Source organism: Oncorhynchus masou, chromosome 21 (genome assembly GCF_036934945.1).
Source record: "Oncorhynchus masou masou isolate Uvic2021 chromosome 21, UVic_Omas_1.1, whole genome shotgun sequence".
NCBI lineage: Eukaryota > Metazoa > Chordata > Actinopteri > Salmoniformes > Salmonidae > Oncorhynchus > Oncorhynchus masou.
Genome location: NC_088232.1, coordinates 5,803,012 through 5,814,157, shown reverse-complemented (window position 1 = coordinate 5,814,157; position 11,146 = coordinate 5,803,012). Strand labels below are relative to the sequence as shown.

Sequence of the window (11,146 nt, the reverse complement as noted above, 5' to 3'; positions counted from 1 at the left end):
GAAATGTCCTGTAGTACTGCAGTTTATTATTTTGTACAAAGCGTGCAAAACAAGACACAGGTCAGTGAGCAGGTCTGAAGAGAAAGATCCAGAGAGGATGAGTTTTAGTAAGGTGGGATTTTGTGATTTTATTGCAATGGTTATTAATTGTCTGCACTGATCCCAGAAAATAGATGTGGTAGTGGCAGCAGCTGTTGGCCTGTAGTAGGATCTAGTAGGGGTAAAGTATTGGTATAAAGTTGTATATGTGTAGCGTTAGATAGTGGTGAGATTTATTCCCCCCTTCATTTCTGTGACATATTGTGCAATTCACACTCCGACCTGTAAAAGTCAGCAACACAGCGTCAAGTCTGCCGAAAACTCACAGGAAGATGAAGTAAACGGAAGCAGAGAGGATGAGTCGAAGCGAAAGGATTTACGCCGCCCAAAATCGGTCCTCGTGAGATAAGGTTCAGTAGTGTCGAAATACGTGAAACTTATTCAATCGAATATAAGTTTCGTAATGTTTAGGCTATAATAAATGTACGGATATAAGTGGACGCACGTAGAATTCAGGCAACTGATAAATACGACTTAGTTGTGTATAATCTTTACGGAAATGAAGTGTCCAAGAACAATTTCCACGTTCGCGTTTTTATTGTTATTTAGGCGTGTATTAACACCCAACTAAAAATATTACTAATTTGACTGCATAGCATCACATACTTAATTCGCATTGGAGACATAACTTGGTTGATATATGTTATCTAGGTAACACTGGCTAGCTGCTAACAATGGCTAACTGCATGGTTTTTCACACTCAAATAGCCTCCATCATGGAGGTGTTAGCGAATGCAGCCGTGGCAGAGATCTGTAAACTCGTAGACGACGACTATGCAGTGTTTCGTTTGGAAATAACTCAAAGCCAGAAAGAAAACAGGGCATTGCGGAGGAAACTACTGGAACTGAAGGTGGCACGGGAGCGCGCAGAGAGGACAATGCGAGAGCGCGTCCTCGCCAGTCGGCCAAGTATCAAGATCCTTGACAGATACAGAGGAATAGCAAGAGGTAGGTCAGTTTTTGGATAGTATGCAATAATTCCCCTGATTATTTAGCTATCTTGCGCAAAGACAAAATATAATATTCTTGATTTACTGCATTTCCTATTTACTCATTTAAAACAATGTGATGCATCTAACATAATACATTGATCAATAAATAGTATATCAAGAAGTTTTGCAAAGTGTTAGCTTACATCCTTGCCAAATCTAGACAGTGTCAATAGTGTACAACATACCAAAAACGGTCAACGGTGTACAATATAGTGTTGACAGTAGCTAAACAAACTGCTTCTTTTCCTCCAATCATTCTCTCAGGTGAAGGACATCTCACTGGAGGCCACAGGAACTTTGTGAAGCCATCGGGACCCAATACATTGAGAGATGACCAACCAATCACTGTTGATGAGGGGAATGGAGCCTCAACCCAGCACATTATCTTGATCGAGGTTTGTGTAATAGTGTTGCATAAAACATTTGTTACTTTTCTGCCCCTTTATTTCAGAAAGGCTCCTCTCAGCTATTCACTTGCTTACATTCTCTAGGGGCGCTTGTAAGACTTCCGAACGACATTGTTATCCAATTCAACTCATGTACCGGTAATAACCACCTCACTTCTTGTGTCAGTCTGCAGAGGCTGCAGGTCCTGGGGTCAAGCAGGAGAGGTCTGAAGGAGGGGAGGAAACACTGCACATTAGGGACATCCAGACTGGATTGGCTGGAGCTCCCCCTGTAGCCACGGATGAAGCCGACACCACCCCAGCGCAGCCCAAGACCCGACGCAGTGTGACGGAGGTCAGTGGAACGCTGAACGCCGTCCTCAAGTCAGAGACAGACACAGAGACTTTAACTGTAACACATAGGCTTTTACACACAGGATCTGACCAAATGTCGGACCCAGAGAGACTGGGGCTAGGGAAACTGGGCTGCACTCCTGCTCCCGCCTCAGAGTATTTACTTTATGGAAACCCGAGCCCGAGGACGGTTCATTCCCATCCAGACTCAGGTGGCGCGTCAGAGACTGGTAATGATCCGTCTTGTTCTTACACTTCAGAGATGGACCCTAGCAACATTCCGTTGGGTTTAGAGGCACAGACTGATCTGTCTAGACGGGACTGGAACCGGTGCAGTAGAAGTGTATACTCTGAAGGGTGCCTATATAAAGCAGGGGAGGGTATGGCCGTAGATGAAGTGACTGTGAAAGTGGAGGGCGACATTCCTCCCACATGGAATGCAGATAGTCTCCTAGGAGATGGACACTCACAGGGCAGATATTTCTTAGATTACAGGGAAAGCTTGGAGACAAATCCAAATGTCGCTACCCACTACCCTTCACACACGCTCAGGGATCGCGACCCTTTGTCCACATCGATGGGGCCTTCTGATTCACATGGCAGCGTCCTCTTCGATCAGGTATTGAACTCAAGCGACAGGACTAGAGCCCAGGATCAGAGAGGGGAAGCTACATCAGGCAATAGTAAAGATAAACGGTTCCTCTGCATGTTCTGTAACAAAGGCTTCAGCTGCCCCCAGAAGGTGGAGATCCACCAGAGGGTACACACGGGGGAGAAACCCTACAGCTGTACCCAGTGTCACATGCGCTTCACCCAGGCTGGCAACCTGAAGAGGCACCAGAGGGTCCACACTGGGGAGAAACCCTATGGCTGTACCCAGTGCCACATGCGCTTTGCCCAGGCCGGTCACTTGAAGATGCACCTGAAGGTCCACACGGGAGAGCGGCCGTTCACTTGTACACACTGCGGGAAGAGGTTTTCAGAGAAGAGCTACCTCAGGATACACCAGCAGAAAAAACACTCCACTCTATAACATAGAAAGTAACCATTCCACTCGATAGCTTCTGAGGTTTAGAATAACAGGAGTAACAGATTTCGGGTGTTGAATATTCCTGGGTAGAATGTTGCATCCAGACATTGGCATATATAAGCCTACAAATCTGTTACATATTGTGTTTGTACTGGGCTATATGATGTTCACAAATGCCCATTTGATTACTTCCATTAGACTACTTAATTTTTTTCCCAAGACACTTTTAAATGAGAAAATGAGTGCAGTTTATCAAGTTCATGCCTAATGTTTTGTTGATGTACAGTGGGGCAAAAAAGTATTTTCTGTCTCTCACAGACCTGTAACTTCTTTAAGAGGCTCCTCTGTCCTCCACTGGTTACCTGTATTAATGTCACCTGTTTGAACTTGTTATCAGTATAAAAGACACCTGTCCACAACCTCAAACAGTCACACTCTAAACTCCACTATGGCCAAGACCAAAGAGCTGTCAAAGGACACCAGAAACAAAATTGTAGACCTGCACCAGGCTGGGAAGACTGAATCTGTAATAGGTAAGCAGCTTGGTTTGAAGAAATCAACTGTGGGAGCAATTATTAGGAAATGGAAGACATACAAGGCCACTGATAATCTCCCTCGATCTGGGGCTCAACGCAAAATCCCACCCCATGGGGTCAAAAATGATCACAAGAACGGTGAGCAAAAATCCCAGAACCACACGGGGGGACCTAGTGAATGACCTGCAGAGAGCTGGGACCAAAGTAACAAAGCCTACCATCAGTAACACATTACGCCGCCAGGGACTCAAATCCTGCAGTGTCAGACTTGTCCCCCTGCTTAAGCCAGTACATGTCCAGGCCCGTCTGAAGTTTGCTAGAGAGCATTTGGATGATCCAGAAGAAGATTGGGAGAATGTCATATGCTCAGATGAAACCAAAATAGAATGTTTTGGTAAACTCAACTCGTCGTGTTTGGGGGATAAAGAATGCTGAGTTGCATCCAAAGAACACCATACCTACTGTGAAGCATGGAGGTGGAAACATCATGCTTTGGGGCTGTTTTTCTGCAAAGGGACCAGGACGACTGATCCGTGTAAAGGAAAGAATGAATGGGGCCATGTATCGTGAGATTTTGAGTGAAAATGTGGCTGGGTCTTTCAGCATGACAATGATCCCAAACACACCGCCCGGGCAACGAAGGAGTGGCTTCGTAAGAAGCATTTCAAGGTCCTGGAGTGGCCTAGCCAGTCTCCAGATCTCAACCCCATAGAAAATCTTTGGAGGGAGTTGAAAGTCTGTGTTGCCCAGCAACAGTCCCAAAACATCACTGCTCGAGGAGATCTGCATGGAGGAATGGGCCAAAATACCAGCAACAGTGTGTGTGTGAACCTTGTGAAGACTTGCAGAAAACGTTTGACCTCTGTCATTGCCAACAAAGGGTATATAACAAAGTATTGAGTAACTTTTGTTTTTGGCCAAATACTTATTTTCCACCAAATACTTATTTTCCACCATAATTTGCAAATAAATTCATTAAAAATCCTACAATGTGATTTTCTGGATTTTTTTTCTTCTAATTTTGTCTGTCATAGTTGAAGTGTACCTATGATGAAAATTACAGGCCTCATCTTTTTAAGTGGGAGAACTTGCACAATTGGTGGCTGACTAAATACTTCTTTGCCCCACTGTATGTGTGGTTTTCTTATGGTGTATTAAGTTGTTTGTTTTAATAAACACAATTAGACTTTTCATTTTAAGACTTTCATTGAAACTCTTTAGTGTACATCACATCTGTATTCACCTGACAGCGCTTTATAACCATGTACTTACTAAATATACCCGCACACTTACAAATAGCTACTGTACACGTCAAAATAGTTTAGTCAGGTTTGTCTGATGACATTTGACTTATCATAGCTGACTTATATTTTCCCACAACATCACATTTATGTCCACCATGGTCGGTTTAACAACAATGAAGTCATTCTATAACTACAGTGTAGGCTCTCATGACGTGGGGATGGAGGACGGTCCAGAGGTGCTGCTGGTGAAGGAGGAGGGGTGTGAGGTAGGTCTGGGGAACTCTGAGGGGACCATGGTCATGGAGGACTACCAGACTACACCTCCTGAACCAACAGAGGAACCAGCTGAGCAGCACAGGACCACACCCAGTCTTACTGAGGTGAGTCCACTGAACTACTGTCTGCATGCTATTAGGTCAGGGACTGTATCCACAAAGCCTATCAGAGTAGGAATGCTGATCTAGGATCAGTTTTGTCCTTTAGATCGTAATGAATAAGACCCGATCTTTAATCAGCACTTTTACTCAGACTCTTTGAGCTGGGCCCGTATCCACAAAGCATATCAGAAAAGGTCCTAAGAATCCTATAATAACCTTTTTTAAGACTTAAAAAACTCCCTGCACAGAGTATGTAAAAAAAAATGTTTACCCCTTTTTCGTGGTATCCAATTGGTAATTACAGTCTTGTCTCATCGCTGCAACTCCCGTACGGACTCGGGAGAGGCGAAGGTGGAGAGCTGTGCGTCCTCCAAAACCCGTCCCAACGAAGCCACGTTGCTTCTTGACGCAATGCCCGCTTAACCTGGAAGGCAACCGCACCAATGTGTCTGTGACACGCTGACCGTGTCAGCATGCACTATGCCCGGCCCGCCACAGGAGTCGCTAGTGCACGATGGGACAAGAACATCCCTGCCGGACAAACCCTCCCCTAACCTGGACAACGTTGGGCCAATTGTGCACTGCCCCATGGGTCTCCCGGCCGCGGGCGGCTGTGACAGAGCCTGGACTCTAACCCCGAATCTCTAGAGGCACAGCTAGCATTGCGAAGCAGTACCTTAGACCACTGTGCTTCTCGGAAGGCCTAAGAGTAGGTTTTAAGGTTATGTTAAGACACTGCCCATGCAAACTCTTGAGCCAGGAGTAAAATCAACTCATAAAAGCTTCTCAGCAGGTAATCGTGACAGTTTGCGGTACCGCAAAGGAAAGATTGTGATGATGCTCATTGAAATTGTTGCAAACGATGGGGAATAACCAATCGCAATGATGTCAGCTCGGGCATTCGATCTTGCAACCTTTCGGTTACTAGTCCAACCTTTCGGTTACTAATCACTAGGCTACGCTGCTGCCACCTTTTAAAACTTTTTTATTTATTTTTTACAATTACTGTTATATCAACACACTCCTCACTCCTGTTTGACAATTGTAAATTGCTTTGGCACAGTAGGAATCAAGTCACTTGCCGATAATGTTGTATACAACTTTTAAGGTCTATTAAAGGTCTATTTTAATTTAACCACAACCAAAGTTAACATAAGACCTAGATGCCTTCAATTGCCCAATTTATGAGCATGCTCAATATAGGCAGCTTTTTTTTTACCAACGTGAAATTGCACTCCAAAGGGATAACTTGAAATAACAATGTAGGTAAATTAAATAATAATAACACTGCTACATTAATGTGGATGCTACCATGATGAGTGAAATAGTTAGAGGCATAAATACCCCCCCCCCCCCCCCCACACACACACACACAAATGCTAACCTCCCCTGTTATTGGTAATGGTAAGAGGTTGCATATGGTGGTGGTAACTTTCTCACTCATCATTATTCACGATTCATTCAGGACTATCCTTAATCATGGCAGCTTCCACATTAATGTGGCAGTGTTCATAAACATATTATTTTCTTACAACAAAAGTGACTCCAAAATAACACAATACATGATTTACCATTAATTTCTATTGGGCACATCTTAATCTGTCTGTTGCCTCATAAAACATTTGATTTCAAATCCAAAATGCTGTAGTAGGCTAAACACCCAAGTTTTAGCTTCACTGTCCAAATAAATTCATAGGTGAGTGGACGTCACCATGTCACTGTGATAAGGGCCAATTTATGCTTGATCTGAAAATGTGGGTCGGAGGTGCCGTATGGATGGTGTGACGTAATTGCGGAGCTTCCGGAGGCACGCAGAAGCCAAATTGATCTCTGTACCACATCGACGTGCGCCTCTCAAATTGTGTAACAGTGTGGAGGGCTCCATATTACCCCGCATTGTCATGATTGGTTGACGGTAGGTGAGGGCGGGAGGTCTAAAATAAACACAAACTCACAACAGCTCTGTGCTGCTTGGTGAAGTGCAAGTATGAATGCCCTGACTTCTGCAGAGGCCATATCACTGTAAATGCTGCGCGGTCAATGCAGATGTCGGTTTGACCATGCAGCACCTTTTAGTCTACAGTCCTTGACCTCAAACTGTTTGCAGAAAATGGTTTATAAGCTACCTTCAAGTCATGTGATGAATGAGGTGAAATATTATTAACTAAAGTGCACATATACTTATTATTCCAGACAGACTTGTCTCTACAAACTGGGTCAGAGTATACCATCTGTTTACTTCTGTTTAGGAGTGTAATTAACCACATACCCACATTAACTTGCCATTTGAAACAGGCTTGTGTAAATAACTGTTTTTAGAGAGACAGTAAACATAATATTTACCTTGTAGAAAGAGAAGGGAAAGCGCTACTAAGGTACACAATAGTACATTTTGGTAGAAGGTGCTCTTTGGTAAAAGGGGTAAATTGGTATAATTGATTAAAATGCCTTTATTAGTATGGCATGTTCAGTAGAAACCGAGTACAAAAAAAGGAATACAATGTGCTTTTGAAAAGCTTTTCAATTAGCCCTAATTGGAACAGGGAGTGGTTACACAGTTGATTGGACACACCTAGTAAGTGATACTATACACATTAAAACCTTTTGTGACTAGGGGGCAGTATTTTCATTTTTGGAAAAATAACGTTCCCGTAGTAAACGGGATATTTTGTCAGGACAAGATGCTAGAATATGCATATAATTGACAGCTTAGGATAGAAAACACTCTAAAGTTTCCATAATTGTAAAAATATTGTCTGTGAGTATAACAGAACTGATATTGCAGGCGAAAGCCTGAGAAAAATCCAATCCGGAAGTGCCTCATGTTTTGAAAGCGCTGCGTTCCAATGCGTCCCTATTGAGCCTTGAATGGGCTATCAACCAGATTACTTTTTCTCTGTATTCCCCAAGGTGTCTACAGCATTGTGACGTACTTTTACGCATTTATGTTGAAGAATACCTGTAAGCGGCTACATTGCGCAACTGGTCACCTGATGGCTCCCAGAGTGATTCTCGCGTAAAATACAGAGGTAGCCATTATTCCAATCGGTCCTACTGAAAAACCAATTGTCCCGGTGGATATATTATCAAATAGATATTTGAAAAACACCTTGAGGATTGATTATAAACAACGTTTGCCAAGTTTCTGTCAATATTATGGAGCTAATTTGGAATATTATTTGGAGTTTTCGTGACTGCAATTTCCGGGTGATTTCTCAGCCAAATGTGAAGAACAAGCTATTTTGCCTACAAAAATAATATTTTTGGAAAAAAGGAACATTGGCTATCTAACTGGGAGTCTCATTAGTGAAAACATCCGAAGCTCATCAAAGGTAAACGATTTAATTTGATTGCTTTTCTGATTTCCGTGACCAAGTCACCTGCTGCTAGCTGGACAAAATGCTATGCTAGGCTATTGATCAACTTACACAAATGCTTGTCTAGCTTTGGCTGTAAAGCATATTTTGAAAATCTGAGATGACAGGGTGATTAACAAAAGGCTAAGCTGTGTCTCAATATATTTCACTTGTGATTTTCATGAATAGGAATATTTTCTAGGAATGTATATGTCCGTTGCGTTATGCTAATTAGTGTCAGTCGATGATTACTCTCCCTCATGCGGGACGGGGAGTCATTAGAAGTTAAAAGGTGAAATACTGTAGCTATGTTATCAAAAAAATTCAACTCCAAGCTGGATTTTTTTTTTTTTAATTGACTTGTTTTGGCTGCATGGCCTTCCCCAGGGAGTACAAAAATAAAAAGGAATACAAGGTCCTCTTTTAAACAGCTTATCAATTAGCCCTAATTGGAAGAGGGAGTGGTTACACAATTGATTGGACACACCGAGTAAGCAATACTATACGCATTGAAATACTGTAGCTATGTTATCATAAAAATACAACTCCAAGCTGGATGTATCAGAGCACTAAAAGGTAGTTCTAACCTTAAATATGACTGGGAGAAGTGTCAAGAATAAGAGAGCTAAATATTCCATAGTACACAGCAAAACATGAACAACAACAGTCAAACCATAGCTGAGGGCAATTGAGCAAAATGTCCACTAGATGACAGCAAATGGACCCATCACGACCCTACAGGAAGGGTGAGAGATCCATATCTTCATTTAAACCAGGGTATTTAGTGGCCTGTAGTTTGTAAATCCAAAAACTTTCCCTTTGGCTTAACGGTTTAAGACGGTCCCCTTTTCTAATAGAGGCTGGAATATGATCAATACCCATAGCTTGTAGGGAGGCAGGGTTGCCATGGTGTTGGGACATGTAGTGCCTTGCCATGGGGTATTCTTCATTGCCTACCGGTATGGCGTACTTGTGTTCCGCTAAGCGATCTTGAAGGGGATCTCTTTGTCTGTCCAATGTAGAACACCTTGCTCTGTGGACATTCCAATCTATAGATGACATGAGTGGTTTTACAGTTAATGAAATGCTTGACGTAATACGTAATAGTCCATTTTGGAAGCTGTGTCAACAAAATACTTCTGTGCAATATTACTGCAATGGTTACATTTAAAAGAGCCCTTGGGTTTGTGGTCAAGCCAAGTTTTTTGAGTCACCCGGAAGATAACTGTGGACTAATTTGTCATTTAGGGTAGGACATTTCTTAAAGCTTATGGCTCAGGAAAGACTTGGCGTAGTAGCGTATCACTTTGGATGATTCCCCAATTATTTTTAATTGTTATTTTAATGTTCTCTGCTTCAGTGCTGTATTTTGTAACAAAATACACTCTCTCTGATGTATCACGAGGCTCTCCCCTTCGCAACAAGTTCTCTGTCAGGTAATCCAGCCCTTATACCGGCATCTTTCAGGATCTGAACGCTGTAGCCCCGATTCAAGAAGCGATTCTCCAATTCAGCAGATTTGACACTGTAGTCTGATTCCCGATCGCAAATTCTGCGGATTCAGTATATCACCTTTTAATGTGTAACCACTCCCTGTTCCAATTAGGGCTAATTGAAAAGCTTGTTCAAAAGACTACATTGTATTCCCTTTTTTTTGTACTCCCTAACGAAGGCCATGCAGCCGAAACGCATCAGTTTAACAAAAAAACGTTGTTTCTATTGAACATGCCATAGTAATAAAGGCATTTTAATCAATTATATGAAGTGCCTTGGTCCTCCTTTCTTTTTGATAATATTTACCTTACTGAGGTGATGCAGATGGAATAAAGTATGTATATTATTTTCTACTATATTCTTGCTAACACACTGTTCTTTCTAAACAAGTCTGCTCTGCGCTGGCAAGATATTGATCATGAATAGGAGATTTGATGTCTAATGTAATAAGCAGAAGAGTATTTTAAAGGACAGCACGCATAATATAACCTTTTAATTTAGCCACACCCTTTGAACGATGATGCCTATCAATAACATAACATCCCATAGAGATCCCACTAAATTACTAGAGGGGCTTTGTCATAAAACCTAAAAGTTCTCGAATGGATCGAAATGGCAGTCATGTTGGTCAGGGAGAAATCCAAACCAATCGAATTGTAATGATTGGCAGTAGGGGCATAATCCTGATTTTGTTTATACAGGAAAATAAAAGTAAGGCAGTGATATAAAAAAATGTATAATATAATTCTTGTCAACCTAAAATATTGTCATAATTATAAGTACAGTTTATGTAAACAGACCATAAATGTCTCAAGTTGTTTTATTGGAAAGCTTTAAGTGCTATTTATGATATATCAGTATTCGTTGCATTTACAACTTGTCTATGTCCTATCATCAACTGATTTCCGCCAGTGTATGGAATACTGGCAGTTCCTTTGAAAAATTCATAGAATTGTTCATCTTAAACAGGCTGGCTAGTTAGCTAACAAACATGCAGTGCAGATACATTCTTCAAATTCATTATTTTAACCAATATTTTATCACAGCACTGGCAAGGCATGGTTGACCAACTCCCTGACAGAAATGGCTGACCTTTATCCCATCACAGGCAAATTCAAAATTGGCTTTATCGTAAAGATTCATGAAAACAAAAATGTTATTTTTTGTTTTCATTTAAGGTTAGACATAACCCCACTGCAAACCTTAAGTTTAAAATCGCATTTTAATAAAATACATTGTAGAAATGGGCGGGGTTTATGACTTTGTGGCTGTGGTAAC

General features: G+C 41.8%; 1 protein-coding gene across 1 annotated transcript; it reads left to right on the top strand.

The window, feature by feature from the left end:
* Nucleotides 1–211: 211 nt before the first annotated feature.
* LOC135507685 (uncharacterized) lies at nucleotides 212–4,588 on the top strand. Its single transcript, XM_064927287.1, has 3 exons — nucleotides 212–1,047; nucleotides 1,356–1,486; nucleotides 1,665–4,588. The coding sequence occupies exons 1-3, from the start codon at nucleotides 774–776 to the stop codon at nucleotides 2,862–2,864; spliced, it is 1,605 nt and encodes a 534-aa protein (XP_064783359.1). The 5' UTR covers nucleotides 212–773; the 3' UTR covers nucleotides 2,865–4,588.
* Nucleotides 4,589–11,146: the final 6,558 nt, after the last annotated feature.